Genomic DNA, 19,374 nt, shown 5'->3' with positions numbered 1-19,374 from the left:
TTTTGTAGTTTATGTTAGTTTGAAGTTGCTTTTCTGTTCTCAATAACCAAAAGCATTCTGATAGGGACACCTGGATGCTCAGTGGTGGAGCATCTGCCTTTGGCTCAGGGCATGACCCCGGGAGTCCCTGGATTGAGTCCCACATTGGGCTCCTGGTGGGAAGCCTGCTTCTCCCTCTGCCTCTGTCTGTATCTTATGAATAAATAGAAAAAAAAGCATTGATAGAACCCCAAAGGAAAACATGTAAGAATATTCAATATGCTATTTCTCAAATTTATGTATAATTGCTACTGTTCATTCCTTTATTCATTTAGATGTGATGTTTATTATTATAGCTTAGAAAAAGAAGTTAAATCTTAAGACTTGTCTTAGTATCCTATGCTCTTTGCCATTTTAACATGGTTGATTAAAAAAATTACATTTCTAGAAAAGTTTTTAAGAGATATCTTTATATGCTTAAAATCACTTTAAGTTAAACTGTTAAGTGTAGGGAAACCAAACCTGCTTGAAGCATTTCAGTCTAAGTGAAAGCGGAAAAGAGTTTAAACATCATCCACAGTAAATTAAGATAAGTAAATACTAACAATCATGGGTCCTTTTTTTATTTTCTGGCAAAGAATGCTTTTTGTAGATATTATAAGGAGAATCTTTGATTGGTAGACACCTAAAAAGTACCAAACAAGAAGTACACAACAAGCCAGATGAGTTAAATTTTAAAAATTAAAAGATAATAACGTTGAACATAGTCTCATGGGATAAAACTTAAGAAAGCATTAATTCCTTAACTACAGAGGAAATAAAAATATTTTTAGCTACCTGGTCTTTTTTTTTTTTAAATCAAGGACCCAAGTGATAACTAGTTACTGTACATTCCAACATTTTCTCCTTTTTATTTATATGCAAACCAAATCATTTTTGACATTTGACCAGTTTGGTCTTTTTTCAAGTTAAACTTTATTTTGGGATAATTATAGACTAACACAGTTTGCTCTTTTTTTAAATTTTTTTTTTAAAGATTTTATTTATTTATTTATGAGAATACACAAAGAGGAGAGAGAGAGAGAGGCAGAGACACAGGCAGAGGGAGAAGCAGGCTCCATGCAGGGAGCCTGACGTGGGACTCGATCCTGGGTCTCCAGGTTCACGCCCTGAGCTGTAGGCGGCGCTAAACCGCTGAGCCACCGGGGCTGCCCTCCCCCCCTTTTTTTTAAAAAGATTTATTTATTTATTTATGATAGACATAGAGAGAGAGAGACAGAGTCAGAGACACAGGCAGAGGGAGAAGCAGGCTCCATGCCTGGAGCCCAACGTGGGACTCCATCCTGGGACTCCAGGATCGCGCCCTAGGCCAAAGGCAAGTGCCAAACAGCTGAGCCACCCAGGGATCCCCCACAGTTTGCTTTTATGGATCAGAGATAAATAATGGTAAATATGTTCTCCAAAAATAACCACACTGGTTAAGTAATACTGCTACATCAAATTGTCAAAAGCTTAAAAAGGAAGAACCAAGGGGCAGCTGGATGGGCTCAGTCAGTTAAGCAGCTGCCTTCAGCTCAGGTTGTGATCTCTGGGTCCTGGGATCTTTTGGCCCCACGTCTTTGTCCTTCCTTGTCTTCAGGCTCCCTGCTCAGCAGGAGTCTGCTTGTCCCCCTTCCTCTGCCCCTCCCCTTTGTGCTTGCTCTCTCTCAAGTGAATAAATAAAATATTAAAAAAAGAAAGAACCCAACCTATCTTTTCCCTTACAAAAGAACATATATTTCATGCCGAGAATTTAGAGAAAAAAAACTAGGTAAAAACAATGAAAATCTCATGTCCTCCTACTATTTTTTGATGTTTCCACCTAGGTTTTTTGTTTGTTCTTTTTCTGTGTTAATGAGGTGATAATGTGGTAATAACCCCACTAAGAAAACACAAATGATTTTTACTCAAAAATACAGATCATTTTTGGCCTGCTAGTCAATAGTGTCACTGCTCATAAAATTGATAAAAATGTCATCTAATCAAAGAGCTTTGGGCCATCAGAACATAATTCCTGCCTCATATCATGTTACAGGTGCTCAAGACCCAAACTAGCATCTACAGGAGAGCAACAGTCAAAACCACTGCCCCTGGGGAGCCTTTAAGGATACAGTAAATAGAATGAGAAGCAGTGGTAGCATTATTAGAATGACACCTGAGAGGTGTATCTCTCTTAAATTTCACATGGAACCAGAATGACTTCTTAGAGTAGGCAGTGGAAGTCAAGTCTCCCCGGTACTGAGTGAGAAAGGCAACTTCTGGGATCCCTGGGTGGCGCAGTGGTTTAGCGCCTGCCTTTGGCCCAGGGCGTGATCCTGGAGACCCGGGATCGAATCCCACGTCGGGCTCCCAGTGCATGGAGCCTGCTTCTCCCTCTGCCTATGTCTCTGCCTCTCTCTCTCACTGTGTGCCTATCATAAATAAATAAAATAAAATAATTTAAAAAAAAAAAAAAAAAAAAAGAAAGGCAACTTCTTTGGTTGCTTATATATTAGCATAATTATGTTTTCATAAATCCTACATTTTCAAAAGTGGGGAAAAAACAAGATATATATTCAAAAGCATCAACAGTCTATAAGTCTAAGTCTACATGGGACAATATGAAGCTTTCAGTTACTTTGTTCTCATTACAATCACAATTAGCATTAAGGTGGAGAAATACTGGAAATGCTGTCATAAATTCCAAAAGAAAAGGACAAACTTTTAGAGGAAAATGGTAATGGAAACTTTAGGTTCCATTTAGAAATTTCAGCTTTCCCTGAGGAATTTGACCCCATGTATCTCACACCTCTCTGAACTCTTAGGGCACCAAGACGGTTTTATCCCTGCAATCTCTGTCATAGCAAACTGTCATCTTATTTGCAGGGACTTTACTTTTTCATGCTAGTTTCCACTCTAACCATAGAGTTATCTCCATGTGGTCAGAAACAGGCATTGAACAGTTTCTAACTGATTAGAACAGGGAATGCCTACGTGAGTCATATAATTCCAAGGCAGAGACAAACTATCTATAGTACACAGTATTATTTACAACTCAACAAGATCATTAGTAGAACAATGGCCTAAGAGGTTTTTAAAAATACTTTGAAATTAATTTAAGTCTTAAAAAGAAACCCTTCTACGTTGAATAAAAAAAGTGAAGTTCTTTGTTTAGCCAAAAGAACATGCCCAAATCAACAAACCCCATAATTTACCTCGATAGTAGGCCTTTGTTATTGCATCAAATTCCTCTTGACCTGCTGTATCCCACAACATTAGTCTGACATCTTCATCATTAACTCTGAAACAAGAGATGAATTTATTTCATATGTGAAGAAAATGTTTAGCTATGTTTAGCTTTGTACATATTTTTATTTTTCACATTCGAAGGTTTTAATTCGACATTGTTGGTTTCACTCCGAAAAAGTCTGAGTGCTCTTGAATGGTGCTATCAACACCAGCAGTGAAACTAAAAGGGGAAAGACATTCCCCCAAAGCTCTAACTTTATACATGATTTGCGTTTACCTGTCATGGTTTCCCCCTTAATAACAGATCATAGACAGTGGTGCCTCTAACATTAGCATCACTGAGAATGGTATACCCTCAGGTTAGTAATTGCTCTCCTCTTGCTAACATTCTGATGGGTTCTGGTGCACAAGTGATAGCATAAGAATAAGAAAGGAAAGAAGTAAAACACGGAGAACAGAAGGAAGGAGAGAAGGAAGGAGCAAGGGAACGAAAAGCAGCCTGGTTCCCTACAACTTAAAAATTTATTTATTTTGTCATCTATTCCATTGTCTTATTCATGGTAGTTATGTTCTATAAAGTCACTGCAAACACTGAATTATCAAATATTCAAACATTGCTCCTAGGGGAAATACAGGGTTAGGATCATGTGAGCCCTGGTTACATTTTCCCCAATGAGTCAACATGTAACCTTGTTTTTTTTTATGGTTCTGCTTAAAGACACCTTATTTAATACATAGTGTTAATTCACTAACATCTAACTCAAGGCCAACAGCACTGCAACTCATGCCTAAATGAAGTGTACCTAACATACGTATTTTCTCTATAAGGCACATCACAGCCTTCTTGTACTTAAGAAAACGAGACAGCACTATGCATAGGGGCTATTTTAAAAGTGACATCATCAACAAAAAGTACAAAAGCATGGCACAAAAATAGACATGAGAAAATACTTGTTTGTAGTATGAGGGATGAAAAAAGAATGAAGAGGGTTGCCTTGTTTGACCTAAGGTGAGAGTGTGCACATAGGGTAGTAAATATTTGTTGCTCTGTGCATATCCACAAATGATTACCAAAGCACTGGGATTACTGACTCTAGGGTTACACAGAAATTTTAGCAAGTAAATGGATTTGCAAATATGGAGCCTACAAATAATGAGAATCAATAGTATCCTTGAAGGATAAACTTGGAATCTACAAATAACAAGGATCAACTATATATTTAAAATATTAATTTGGCTCAGATAACAAATACAAAAATGAATGCCATGAAGGCTTAAAATGAATCCTCTTAAAATACCCGAGAAAGGAAATAAACACAGAAGTATTTTAAAAGAGGGCAACAGAATACAAATTAGAAATTGAACAATCTTTAAAACAATGAACATAATTATCTTTAATGCTACTGCTCAGGCTAGTCAGATTTGTTTAATGGTACTTATTTCTTTAATACCTGTCAGTCTGTCCTTACAATTTAAAATACATTTGAGGTGGGGAAGAATGGGCAAAACAAGTGGAGGGGAGTGGGAGATATAGGCTTCTAGTTATAGAATGAGTAAGTCACAGGAATAAAAGGTACAGCATAGGGAATATAGTCAATGACACTGCAACAGCATTATACGGGTGACAGATGTAGCTACACTTGTGGTGTATACAGCATAACCTATAGAGAAATTGAATCATTCTGTTGTATAGTTGAAACTAATATAACTTTATATGTCAACTATATTAAAAAATAAAATATCTTTAAAAGTTCATAGGACTAATGACAAAAACTGTTACTTTTGATGTGTTTTAGGATCCAACTGGATTTCCTGAAGTAAGGTTTCCTTTTCTTTTTTTTTTTTTTAATTCATTTATGATAGTCACACAGAGAGAGAGAGGCAGAGACACAGGCAGAGGGAGAAGCAGGCTCCATACACCGGGAGCCCGACGTGGGATTTGATCCCGGGTCTCCAGGATCGCGCCCTGGGCCAAAGGCAGGCGCTAAACCGCTGCGCCACCCAGGGATCCCAAGGTTTCCTTTTCATTGGAGTATTTAATCCTGCCAAATCTGCTCTTATTTCTTTAAAACAAATTATCAATTCTCTAACTTCTAGATAGTCTTAGGATTCCGTAATACTGAAAACTATTCTGAGAGACAGGTAACTGTCCTTCCAAATAAAACAAGTCTTTGCTTTACTGTGCTTCACAGATACTGTTTTGTGTTTTTTGTTTGTTTTGTTTTGTTCTTACAAAGTGCAGGTTTGTGGCAACCTTGCATTCAACAATTCTATCAGCACCATTTTTCTAACAGCATCTGCGTACTTTGTGTCTGTGCCACATTTTGGTAATTCTTACAATATTTCAAACTTTTTCATTATTACCATATTTGTTAAGGCAGCCTATGATTAGTGATCTCTGATGTTACATTAGTAATTGTTTTGGGGTGCCACAAACCGCTTCTATTTAAGATGGCAAACTAAATGGATCAATGTCATGTGTGCTCTCATTGTTCCACCAACCAGCCATTCCCCCATCTCTCTCCCTTTTCTTGGGTCTCCCTATTTCCTGAGATACAATAATACTGAAATTAAGCCAGTTAATAACCCTACAGTGGCCTCTACGTGTTCAACTGAAAGGAAGAGCCACACATCACTCACTTTAAATCAAAAGCTAGAAATGATTAAATATAGTGAGGAAAGCATGCTGAAAGTGGAGATAAGCTGAAAGCTAGGTCCCTTGTGCCAGACAGCCAAGTTGTGAATGCAAAGGAAAAGTTCTTAAAATTAAAAGCGCTACTCCAGGGGAACCTGGCTGGCTCAGTCAATAGAGCATGTGACTCGATGTCAGGGTCTGAGTTCAAGCCCCAAGTTGGGAATAGAGATTACTTTAATAAACAAATAAATGTGCTACTCCAGTGAACACACAGATTAGAAAAGCAAAATAACCTCACTGCCGTATGGAGGAAGTTTCTGTGATCTGGATGGAAGAGAAAACCAGCCACACATTCCCTTAAACCAAAGCTTAAACCAGAGGGAAAGGTCCTAGAACTCTCCTCAATTCTATGAAAGCTGAGAGAGGTGAGGAAGCTGCAGAAGAAAAGTCTGAAGCTAGCATAGGTTGGTTCATGAAGTTAATGGAAAGATGCTGCCTCTGCAATCAAAGTACAAGGTGAAGCAGTAGGTGCTATTGTAGAAGCTATACAGGAGGTTACCCAGAAGACCTAACAAAGCGAATTAATAAAGGTGACTACACTAAACCACAGAGCTTTAGTGTGGATGAAACAGCCTTCTACTGGAAGGAGATGCTACTCGGGATGTTCGCAGCTAGACAGAAGTCTGTGCCAGGCTTCAAAGCTTCAAAGGACAGGTTGACTCCCTTGTTAGGGGCCAGTGTAGCTGGTGACTTTAAGTTGAAGCCAATGCTTATTCACCATTCTGAAAATTTTAGAGTCCTTAAGAATTATGCTAATTTACTAATTTACTCTGCTTGTGCTCTATTAATGGGACAGGGCCTGGATGACAGCACACCTATTTACAAGATACTTTACTGAATATTTTAAGCCCACTGTTGAGACCTACTGCTCAGAACAAAAATTCCTTCAGAATTTGACTGCTCACTGACAATGCGCTGGTCACCCAAGAGCTCTGATGGAGATGTACAATGAGATTGTTGTTTTCAGGTCTGCTAACTCAATACCCATCCTGTGACCCATGTATTAAGAAGTAATTTTCAAAAAAAGAAGTAATTTTGACTTTCAAGTCTTGGTATTTAAGAAATACACTGTGTAAAGCTATAGCTGTCACAGATGGTGATCTCTCTGATGAATGTGGGCCAAGTAAACTGAAAACTTTATAGGAAAGAGTCACCATTCTACATGCCATTAAGAACATTTGTGACTCACAGGGAAGGTCAAATATCAACATCAACAAGACTTTGGAAGACAGTGATTCCACTCTCATCCATAGATGAGTTTCAAGACTTCCGTGGAGGAAGTAACTGTAGAATGGGTAGAAACAGCAAGAGAAGTGGAATTAGAAGTGGAGTCTGAAAATGTGACTGAATTGCTGCAAGCTCGTGACAAAGCTTGAACAGATGAATTATTATGAAAGTGGTTTCTTGCATGGAACCTACTCCTGGTGAAGATGCTGTGCAGACTGTTGAAATGACAATAAAGGACTTAGAATGTTAAATAAAGTTAGTTGATAAAGTAGCAGCAGGGTTTGAGAGTTTTTTTTTAAGTTTTTAATTTTAATCCCAGTATATTTATCATACAGTGATGCATTAATTTCAGGTATACAAATAGTAATTCAATAAGGTTTGAGAGAATTGACTCCAATTTTGTTTTGTTTTTTAAATATTATTTATTTATTTATTCATGAGAGACACAGAGCATGAGAGAGAGAGGCAGAGACACAGGCAGAGGGAGAAGCAGGCTCCCCATAGGGAGCCTGATGTGGGACTCGATCCCGGGTCTCCAGGATCACAACCCAGGCTGAAGGCAGCACTAAACCGCTGAGCCACCCGGGCTGCCCTGACTCCAGTTTTGAATAACGTTCTACTGTGGGTAAAATGCCATCAGATGGCATCACGTGCTATAGAGAAATCATTCCTGAAAGGTACGGTGAATCAATGAGGCAAACTTCACTGTTTTATATTTAAAAATAGCCACACCTACCCCAACCTTCAGCAACCACCACCCTGATCATCAGTCAGAAACCATCAACATTGAGGTAAGACCCTCCACCAGCAAAAAGATTAAGGCTCAGTGAAAGATCAGAGAATGATTTGTATTTCTTAGCAAATCATATTTTATTTTATTTGTATTTCTTAGCAAATCTTATTTTATTTTAAGATTTATTTATTCATGAGAGAGAGAGAGAGAGAGAGGCAGAAACACAGGTAGAGGGAGAAGCAGGCTCCGTGCAGGGAGCTCAACATGGGACTCAATTCCAGGTCTCCAGGATCACACCTGGGCTGAAGGCGGCGCTAAACCGCTAAGCCACCCGGGCTGCCCAAGAAAGTATATTTTTAAATGAAAATATGTACATCATTTTTTTTAGACTACCACAGACTTAATAGACTACAGTATAATGTAAACATAACTTTTACATGTACTGGGAAACCAAAAAATTCATTTGACTCACTTTATTGCAGTGGTCTGGAACTGAACCTACAAAATCTCCAAGTTGTGCTTGTAGTGGACAGAAATCTCATTAGAGTCAAGCATTGGTTTGTGGTTAAGAAGTATGTGAGATGCCACCAATATATATAAAACAGATAAACAGGAGATAGAAAGGGTCAGGAGGAGAGTATAAAAAAGGGGGAAATGATGAGGGGAAAACAGATGAAAGGCAAGAAAAAGACAGAAGGATAAAGATACACACAGGAATATGTTAACTAACTAGAATTTAAATAAAAACTTAAAACATTAAAGAGAAAAGAAAAAAAAGACAAACACAGGAATGAGTATTTGAAAACCACCACCAACTGATCCATTAGCCACGGCCACCTGACTCCTAACCTTGGACTATACTGTAATTAGAATTATTCCAATGAAAGCCTGGGATACAGTTCAGAAATCAAAACTGAAGGGATAAAATGGCCAAGTACATACTGGATTTGTCGCTCCAAAAAATCAACTCCAATGGTTTTCTTGTAGTCTTTTGTAAAAATGCCTTTGCAATATCGCTGTATCATACTTGATTTTCCAACTGCTCCATTCCCTACAACCACCATCTTGATGGCCACTTCCATATCTTCCTCCAACATTTTTGCAGTTGAAAAGGTTTCTGAACCAACTTTAATTCCAGGTGATCAGATCTTCTCAAATCTGTAGTTTAAAATGAAATGATTTTTCATAAAATAAAAAGTATATAAAATATTATAATTTTAAAGATTTATCTATTTATTTGAGCAAGAAGAGAATACATGAGCAAGGGGCAAGGGGAGGGATAGAGGGATAGGGAGGGAATCTCAAGCAAACTCCCAGCTGAGGGCATAGCGTGACATGGAGCTGTATTCCACAGCGCCAAGATCATGACCTGAGCCAAAACCAAGAGCCAGACACTTAAATGACTGAGCCACCCAGGAACCCCAAAAGTTGTACAAAATAAATTATAATGTTTTATGAAGAAATAATTATATTGCAAGAATTTGTCTCCATGATGGAGGTCCTCTTACCACCCTGTTTAGATCATGTAAATTCTTTTTTTTTTTTTAAGATTTATTTACTATTTATTCATGAAAGACACACACACACATACAGCGAGAGAGAGAGAGAGAGAGAGAGAGAGAGAGAGAGAGAGGCAGAGACACAGGCAGAGGGAGAAGCAGGCTCCATGCAGAGAGCAGGACGCAGGACTCAATCCCAGGTCTCCAGGATCACACCCTGGGCTGAAGGCGGCGCTAAACCACTGAGCCCACCCAGGGATCCCAACATGTAAATTCTTCTAAAGAAGGAACAAGAACATCATTCATTTTTGAAGCCTGAAAAATAGCACAATGTATGACATCCAGATATTAATAAATGTGTAGTTGTATAGTTCTACCTTTTAATGAGACTAAGACTGGGGTGTTAGAATTGAGGTCTAATACAGCTGCCACTTACTAGTTCTGCAATTTTAGTGAAGTTGCTGGCTAGCCTCTTTATGCTTCAGTTTACTAAAGGATATTTACCTCAAAAGATTGTTAATCAGTGGTACATATAAAAAGCACTTAGCAAAGGGACACCTGGGTGGCTGAGCTGTTTAGCGCCTGCCTTTGGCCCAGGCCATGATCCTGGGGTCCCAGGATGGGATGAATCCCACATCAGGCTCCCTGCAGGGAGCCTGCTTCTCCCTCTGCCTGTGTCTCTGCCTCTCTCCCTCTCCTTCTGTGTGTGTGTGTGTGTGTGTGTGTGTGTCTCATGAATAAATAAATAAAATCTTTAAAAAGAAAAAAAGCACACTTAGCATAGGGAAAACTAAGCTTTCAAAAAATGGTAGTTTCGTTCTACACAATGTAATAAATCCTCCACAGTTACCACCATATGGGCAACAAATACAAAATCTAAGGAAACTGCCTTTTCAACCTCACAGGTAATAATTAATATCCCTAGAAAAATACCCCAAAGAAAGACTTACATAATAATACACAACTGTATGACAGCATTGGACTTTTACAGTGCTTTACTGTTCAGGTTACAATGACTCCTTTATAAATAATCTTATACCATACGTTCTTTCTTTAGTTTCAGACTAGTTACAGTTATTCATATAATTAAAGTAATGCAATGTGTACTGCTTGCATTTTAGATTGAAAAGAACAAAGTCAATTTCTTCATATTTCTTAGAAAATTACTAGTTAAGTTCCTGACTACTATTATATGTTATAATATTATATTTCAACTCCCTTAACTGAAAAACCCATCTAAACAACCACTACACAAAACAAGTCTGAAACATGAAGAACATTCCTTCCTGCTCCCCGTGGAGTCTCAGTAATTGTCCTTAGTGCTTCACAAACTTGCACAATCATAAGAATCATCTAGGAAGATTTGTTAAAGTATAGGTTCTAGGTCTCCACCTCAAACATAACTAAATGATGTATTAAAAAAAGTAGAATATCAGAATGACAAGAAGAATGTGATAGAATAAAAAATACAGGTAAATACAATAGATTTCTCTTGAGTGTTCTAAATTATGTTGGACTCAAACACAATAGTATGGTTTTCAATATGTGTAGAGAAAATATTTAGCATAATTAATTATAAATGGGAGAGAATAAAGGAATGTAAAGAGAATAAGATTTTAAGATTTTATTTGAGAGAGAGAGAGTACATGCGTTGAGGGGGGGAGGGTTAGAGGGAGAAGCAGACTCCCCGCTGAGCAGGGAGCCCAATGTGGGTCTCAATCCTGGGATTCCAAGATCACGATCTGAGCCAAAGGCAGACGCTTAACCGACTGAGCCACCCAGGTGCCCCAAGAGAGGAAAGATTTCTATGCTTCACTTATACTGATAAAACGCTGTCACCAAGAGACTGTGATAAATTACATATATGTAGTGTATGTAGTATAATACCTAGAGCAAACACTAAAGAAGGTACACAAAGAGATAGATTCAAAAACACTATAATAAGGGCACCTGGGGATCCCTGGGTGGCGCAGCGGTTTACTGCCTGCCTTTGGCCCAGGGCGCGATCCTGGAGACCCGGGATCGAATCCCACGTCGGGCTCCCGGTGCACGGAGCCTGCTTCTCCCTCTGCCTGTGTCTCTGCCTCTCCCTCTCTCTCTCTCTGTGTGACTATCATAAATTAAAAAAAAAAAAAAAAGGGGCACCTGGTGGCTCAGTTATGAGCATCCGCTTTTGGCTCAGGTCATGATCTTAGGGCCCTGAGATCCAGCCCCACATCAAGCTCCCTGCTCAGCAGGCCGTCTACTTCTCCACCGACCCTTCCCCTCCACTCCTGCTCTCTCATGCTCTCTATTTCTCAATATGAATAAACTTAAAAATCTAACAAAAACCCAAAACACTACAATAAAACAAAATGAAAGTCTAATAACACAATAAAACTACCAGAATCTAACTGGCATTTATATAACTGTGCATACAACTGCATAATTTACTTTTTTCTTTCAAAGATTTTATTTATTTATTGAGAGGGAGAGAAAGAGTGCGACCAGGGGAGGGGAAAAAAGGAAGAAAGAATCTCAATCAGACTCTGCTCAGAGCCTATCTTGGGGCTTGATCTCATGACTTTGAGATGATGACCTTTGCCAAAATCAAGAGTCAGACACTCAACTGACTGAGCCATCCAGGCGCTCCAGAATATACTTCTTTTAAGTACCCACTAAATATATACCAAGATAAAACAGATTCTAGGCCATAAGACAAACCTCATCAAACAAAATAATGGGACCATAATGCAATCAAACTAGAAATCAGTAATAGAAAGATAACAGGAAAATCTACAAATATTTGCAAACTAAAAACACAGACTTCTAAAGAACTGGTGGGCCAAAGAAAAACTCAAAAGACATTTTCTTAAAAAACAAAATTGAATTAAATGAAAATAAGAAATGTGAAAATTTGTGGAACATAGCTAATGTAGTGCTAAGAGTGAAAATTTATAGGTATTAAATGTTTACCTTAGAAAAGAAGGGAAGTCTCAAAATCAATAATTTAAGCCCTCACCTCAAGAAACTAGAAAAAGAACAAAATAAACCCAAAGCAAAGGATAGAAATCATGTAAGTATGCAGAAATCACTGAAATTAAAAACAGAAAAATAGGAAAAATTACACAAAAAAATTCTTTCAAAATCAATAAAATTGACAGAAAAAAAGAGAGGATGCAAATTACCAATATTAGGAATAAATTAAGGAATGTCACTCTGTACCCTGCAGACTCAAAAGGATAATGTAACAAACAACTCTACACACATAAATTTGACAATTTAGGGAAAGTTAAGCGTCCGACTCTTGATTTCAGCTCAGGTCATGATCTAGGGGTTGTGAGATTGAGCTTCACCTAAGATTCTCTCTCTTGGGATCCCTGGGTGGCGCAGTGGTTTGGCGTCTGCCTTTGGCCCAGGGCGCGATCCTGGAGACCCGGGATCAAATCCCACGTCGGGCTCCCAGTGCATGGAGCCTGCTTCTCCCTCTGCCTGTGTCTCTGCCTCTCTCTCTCTCTCTCTCCTCTCTCTCTCTGTGACTATTGTAAATTAAAAAAAATAAAAATAAAAATAAAAATAAAATAAAAAAAGATTCTCTCTGTCCCTCTGCCCTTCCCCTCGTTTAAAAAAACTGACCGATGAAATGGACAAATTCCTTGAACAGCACTATCACAACTCACTCAATATGAAACGGATAATTTGAATAGCCCTATAACTGTAAGGAAATTGAATTTGTAACTTAAAAACTCAAAGAAAAATCTCCAGGTTCAGGTGATTTCACTGGGGAATTTTACTAAACTTTTCAAGCATTGACAGCAGTGATATACAATCTCTTCCAGAATACAGAAGAGAAAGGAATATTTCCCAACCTATTTTATAAAGCCATTATTATTCTGATACCAACACCACACAAAAGCAGTACAAAAAAGAAAACTGGACAAAGGCACACAGAAGTCCTCAACAAAATATTAGTGTATCAAATCGAGGAACATATAATAAGAATAGCCAGGACAAAGTGGGCTTTATTCAGGGAATGCAAGGCTTCAATACTCAAAAACTAATCAGTGTAATCTACCAAATTAACAAAGTAAAAAAGAAAACCTCATCACCATATCAACTGAAACAGAGGAAACATAAGAAAATTCAACGTCCATTTGTCAGAAAAATAGTCAGCAAACTAGAAACAGAAGACGACTCCTTCAGACTAATACAGGTCATCTATTAAAAAACTCTTCAGGGAAACCCGGCTCAGTGGTAGAGCATCTGCCTTTGGCTCAGGTCGTGATCCTGGGTCCTGGGATAAAGTCCCACATCAGGCTCCCCACAGGGAGCCTGCTTCTTCCTCTATGTCCCTGCCTCTTTCTGTGTCTCTCATGAATAAATAAATAAATTAAATTAAAAACCTCTACAGCTAACATCATACTTATCTCTGAAAGCCTGATTGCTTTTTTCGAAGTAAACTCTACCCACAACATGGGGGTCAAACTCATGACCCCAAGACCAAGAGTCCCATGCTCTCCTGACTGAACCAGCAAGGCACCCCTGAAAGCCTGACTGCTTTTACCCTTAGACTGAGAACAAGGTAAGTATGTTCACTCTCACTATTCCTATTTATCACACTCAAAGTCCTAGGCGGGGGTAACAGGTGACAAATAAATAAATAAAACACAGATTAGGGGAAAAGTAAATAAAAACATCTCTATTCACAAATTACATGAATGTCTTTACAAAAAACTCCAAGGAATTAAAAAAAATCCTAGAACTAATAAATGAGTTTAACAAGGACACTGGATACAAGGCAAAACACAACAGTGAATTGTATTTCTATATCCTAACACTGTACGATTTCAAACCAAAGCTTGTATTTGTTTAAGTAATCTCTACACCCAATGTGGGGCTGGAACTCACAACCCTGAGATCAAGAACTGCATGCTCTTCTAAATGAGCCAGCCAGGTGCCCCTGAAACCAAAATGTTTATGTGACATTTATAAAAGTTCCCCCCAAATTAAATACTTTGGTGTAAATTTAATAAAACATGTACAGGATCTGTATGCTGAAAACTACAAAACACTAATGAAACAAAGAACTAAATAAATGAAAAGATGTGCCATGTTCACAGACTGGAGGACTCAAAGTAAAAACAGCCTTCTCCCCAAACTGATCCATGGTTTAATTCAGTTCCAAAGCACCAGCAGGACTTTTTGTAGTTGAGATAAGCTGATTCTAAATGTTATATGGAAAGGCAGATAAACTAGAATAGCTAACACAATTTTGAAAAAAGAATAAAATTGGAGGAAATCATACTAGCCAATTTTAAGACACCATAAAGCTATACTAATTGAGAGAGTGTGATACTGGTAAAGAGAAAGATATATAAATCAATAGAACAGAACAGAGGGCCCAAAAATAGACTGACATGAATTCAGCCAATTGATTTTTGACAAAGGTGCAAAAACAATTCAATGGAGAAAAGTCTTTTCAACAAATGGTGATGGAAAATTGGACATTCAGATGTAGACAAGCATTTACCTAAACCTCACACCAAATGCAAATAATTTTAAATGGATCATACATCTAAATGTAGAACTATTCAGGCCCTTGATGGCTCAGTCGGTAGAATTTGCAACTCTTGATCTAGGGGTTTTGAGTTCAGGCCTCATGTTGGGTGTAGAGATTATTTAAAATCTCAGGGGCACCTGGGTGTCTCAGTAGGTTAACCATCTGTCTTCAGGTCAGGTAATGATCTCAGCGTCCTGGGATCAAGCCCCATGTCAGGCTCCCTGCTCAGCAGGGAGTCTGCCCCCCACCCAATAAATAAATAAAATCTTTAGAAAATAAAATAAAATCTTTAATAAAAAATTTAAAAATAAAAGTAAAACCATGGGGATCCCTGGGTGGCTCAGTGGTTTAGCGCCTGCCTTCCGCCCAGGGCCTGATCCTGAAGTCCCGGGATCAAATCCCACATCGGGCTCCCCGCATGGAGCCTGCTTCTCCCTCTGCCTATGTCTCTGCCTCTCTGTGTGTCTCTCATGAATAAATAAATAAAATCTTAAAAAAAAAAAAAAAAAGCCAGACACCCTCTAACAAAGGCTCTACCATTTACATATTAAAAAAAAAATAAAAGTAAAACCATTATTTTTAGAAGAAATCTTTTAGAAGGTGAAAATGTTGACCTGGGGTTAGGTAGAGTTCTTAGACATCATACCAAAAATTTCCACAAAAGGAAAAATCGATAAATTAGACTTCACAAAAATTAAGAACATTTGCCTTGTGGACAATACTGTTAAAAGAATGAAAGACAAGCTACAGACTGTGAGAAAACATTTGCAAAGCACATATCTACCAAATAACTTGTTTCCAGAACATATAAAGAACCCTCAAAACTCACCACAAGAAAGCAAACCTTACCCATTTGAGAAATGGACAATACTCTTGCCTAGGTTCTCATCAAAGATTATATATGTCAAATACACACATGAAAAGATCTTCAAAATCATTAGTCATTAGTTAAAGACACAATAAACCATGGGATACCACTACATGCCTATTAGAATGGCTAAATTTAAAATTACTGAAAATACCAAGTGCTTAGGAGGATGTGGAACAACTAGTACCCTTACATGGTACTTGTAAAAATGCAAAATGATACAGCCACTCTGGAAACCAGCATGACAGTTTCTTATAAAGTTCAACATCCTTTATATGACCCTGCAATCCCACTCCTAGTAACACCCTACAGAAATGAACACTTATGTTCACACAAAAACCTGTACACAAGGGATGCCTGGGTGGCTCAGCGGCTGGGTGGCTGCCTTCAGCTCAGGTCATGATCCCAAGACCCGGGATCAAGTGCCGCATTAGGCTCCTGCAAAGAGCCTGCTTCTCCCTCCGCCTGTGTCTCTGCCTCTCTCTCTCTCTCTGTGCCTCTCATGAATAAATAAATAAATATTTTAAAAAACAAAAAACCTGTACATGAATGTTTATAACAGCTCTATTTAAAATCACCAAGAATTAAAAAATAAATAAATAAAATAAAATCACCAAGAATTGTAAACACTCCAAATGCCCTTCAGTGGGTGGATGTATAAACAAACTGTAGCACATCCACCTAATGGAACACTACTTAGCAATGAAAAAAGAAGAAACTGTTGATACAGGCAACAACTTTGAAGAATCTCAGAGGCTTTAAGCTGAGTGAGAGAAGACAGCATCAAAAGGTTACAATATCTGGGATGCCTGGGTGGCTAAGGGGTTAAGAGTCTGCCTTCCAGCCCAGGGCCTGATCCTGGAGACCTGCCATGGAGTCTCAGGTCAGGCTCCCTGCATGGAGCCTCCTTCTCCCTCTGCCTATGTCTCTGCCCACCCCCCTCTCTCTGTCTCTCATGAATAAATAAAATCTTTTTAAAAAAGGTTACATATTGTATGATTCTACTTATATGACACCTGGAAAAGTTTAGTAATTGCCAGGGGTTAGGGGTAAGAGGAAGGATATAAAAGGATAGCATGAATAGGGATGGGGTGGTGGTGGTAAGAACTGTTCTGTGTCCTGACATGGTGACTGCATTCATCTAAAATTCATAGAACCGCGCGCACTCCTTAAAAAGTCAATTTTTATTGTACAATCTTAAAACTATATTTTAAAGAAGTAGAATCAGATTTTAACACAGGCAGTCTGACTCCTGTGATGATCAGCTCCTACTACTCCGTAGATGTAAAGCACTATACCAAAACAGTTAAGTTCTTTGAAATAATCCTGATGGGGATCCCCGGGTGGCTCAGCAGTTTAGCGCCTGACATTGGCTCAGGGCGTGATCCTGGACACCCGGGATCGAGTCCCACGTCGGGCTCCCTGCACGGAGCCTGCTTCTCCCTCTGCCTGTGCCTCTGCTTCTCTCTGTCTCTCTCTCTCTCATGAATAAATAATAAATAAATCTTAAAAAAAAAAAAGAGAGAGAGAGAAAATAATTCCGAGAATAAATAAAAAGCGGACAATAATGCTTTACATAAATCCTCTTCTCTAAATACTGTTTTCCCCAAATTTAAAGATTTTCCCAGCCAATGCAGTCTAATCATAGTAGAAAGGGACGGGATGAGCTAAGTCACTGATCAAAAGAGTTGTGTTTTGTTTTTGCTTTAGTTTTCTTTTTTTTTTTTTTTTTGTTTCCCCATCTCGGGCTGTACTGAGCACAGGTACGGTTGTGTTTATAAACACTGAAGAACTTGTAGGGTTCAAGGAGATGGCGCAGAAAATACGAGGAGTTCTATAAACCCTAGAGGTGGAGGGCCGGGTCAGACTTTCCCGGCACTCCCGAAAGCGAAGTCCGCGCTCCTCGCACGCCCGCCGGGGCCTAGGGCCCCTCGGTCCCGGCCTAGGGACGCCGCGCAGCCCGGCTCATTCATAGCCCAGCGGTCTCCGAGGGCGGGGCGCCGCCGGTGAGGAGGGCGGCTCGGGAGCCGGGCAGAGCCGGGCGCTCTCCCGCGCGGCCCACTTCACCCGGCTCTTGACCCCCCGGGCTGGGGAGACTCTCGCCCGGCCTGGGTCGCCCCCTCCCCGGCGGCCGCGGGGCCAAGGGCAAAAGCCGGCTGCTCCCAGGGGCTGGAGGCCGGCGCCTCGCCCCCGCCCCGCCCCGCCGCGCCCCACGGGCAACCCCGGGGACCCACACCCGGGAGCCCCGGGAGCCCCGGGCCGCCGGGCAGGCAGCCTGGACGCGGCGGCCAGCGGCGGCGGAGCGGGGTCTCGGCGGCCGGGCCCGGGGGATGGGCGCCCGGGCCTGGAGGCCCCTGCCCCCCACGCCCCTCCACAGTGCCCGGACCCCGGCGGGAGGCGGGCCCTTCCCCAGCGGGGCCGGGGGAGCGCCCCGCCGCTGCGGAGGGCGAGCCAGAGCCGCGCCGCCGCCCGGACCGCGAGCCGCTACTCACCGTCCCCCGCCGGCCGCGGACCCGCCGGGCGCCGCCGGCTCCTCCTGGTCGCGGCGCAACCGCCGCCGCCGCCGCCGCCGCCGCCCACCGCGCCAGCTCCCTCGGCGGGGCCGCCTGGCGGGCTCGCGCCCTCCTTCTCCCTTTTAAGAATGACTAGGATTTTTTTAAACGAACTTTTTTGGCGGCCGGGGCTCGGGAGCAGCGTCTCGGCGGCAACTCCGGCGAGGACGGTTGGGCGCGGGAGCCTCGCCTCGCCTCGTCCGTGGACGCGCCGCTCTGCGGAGCATGCGCCGGGCTCGGTCTGCGCATGCTCCGCGCGGCGGGGGCCCCGCTCCGCTCCACCCCTGCTCTGGCGGCTGCCCCGAGGGCGGCTCCTCGGCCCCGGGACGCGGGGAGACCGGCGGCGGCCAGGACCTCCTAGATCGTGGGCCCTAGCAAAGGACTGACAGAGGACGGTCCGCGTACGCTTCGCCTACTAAGTGATCGGGCTTCCAGAGTACTCCGAGGACTTGCCCCGCCTCGAACGCACACCTTATTTTCTCCGCCCATTGGCACCGAGGGGTAGAATGAGCCAAAATGTGGAGCAAGACCGAGAACGCACTCATGGTCCACGCGTTGCAGCTGGACAATGTACATGTCCGAGATAGTTAACAATTCGAAGAACCAAACCAACAACTGAAAGGTCCCCCCCCCCGCCCAAAAAAGCAACAGAAACTTTGCTTGAGTTGTTTTTATATTTCAGAATACGATAGAAAAGAGGGAATAAAGGAAAATACCAAGTGTTGGCAAAATACTCCAAGTGACCTAGGAAACGTTGGGGTTCGGAGCTCATAGGATAGAATTCTTGAGGGACGCCTGGGTGGCTCAGTGGTTGAGCACCTGCCTTTGGCTCAGGGCCTGATCCTGGAGTCCCAGGATCGAGTCCCACATCGGGCTCCCTGCATGGAGCCTGCTTCTCCCTCTGCCTGTGTCTCTGCCTCTCTCTGTGTCTCTCATGAGTAAATAAATAAAATCTTAAAAAAAAAAAAAAAAAGAATTATTGAGAAGTGTTCAGTGCAGAAAGATGCTTTTATTA

The 19,374-nt window shown here is 41.1% G+C and overlaps 1 protein-coding gene across 4 annotated transcripts in view; it reads right to left on the bottom strand.

Annotated features, from left to right (window-relative positions):
* RAB23 (RAB23, member RAS oncogene family) overlaps window positions 1–18,587 on the bottom strand; it is a 49,736-nt gene extending 31,149 nt beyond the window's left edge. For 3 of the 4 annotated variants that reach the window (XR_005367880.1, XR_005367879.1, XM_038554416.1), the window contains exons 1-3: window positions 18,300–18,550; window positions 8,844–9,059; window positions 3,213–3,298 (exon numbers count right to left, since the gene is read on the bottom strand). Coding sequence is in view for 2 of the 4 variants with exons in the window: in XM_038554416.1 (XP_038410344.1) it covers window positions 3,213–3,298; window positions 8,844–8,998 (241 nt within the window). In the remaining 2 variants the exon portion in view is untranslated. Of the gene's footprint in view, window positions 1–3,212; window positions 3,299–8,843; window positions 9,060–18,299 lie in introns of all 4 variants that reach the window. The other variant, XM_038554417.1, reaches the window with a different exon arrangement.
* Window positions 18,588–19,374: the final 787 nt, after the last annotated feature.

The sequence above is a fragment of the Canis lupus genome, chromosome 12 (assembly GCF_011100685.1).
Source record: "Canis lupus familiaris isolate Mischka breed German Shepherd chromosome 12, alternate assembly UU_Cfam_GSD_1.0, whole genome shotgun sequence".
In the NCBI taxonomy this organism is placed as follows: Eukaryota; Metazoa; Chordata; class Mammalia; order Carnivora; family Canidae; genus Canis; species Canis lupus.
Note: the sequence above shows the minus strand (reverse complement) of the source record. Positions and strands in the feature narration are given on the sequence as shown.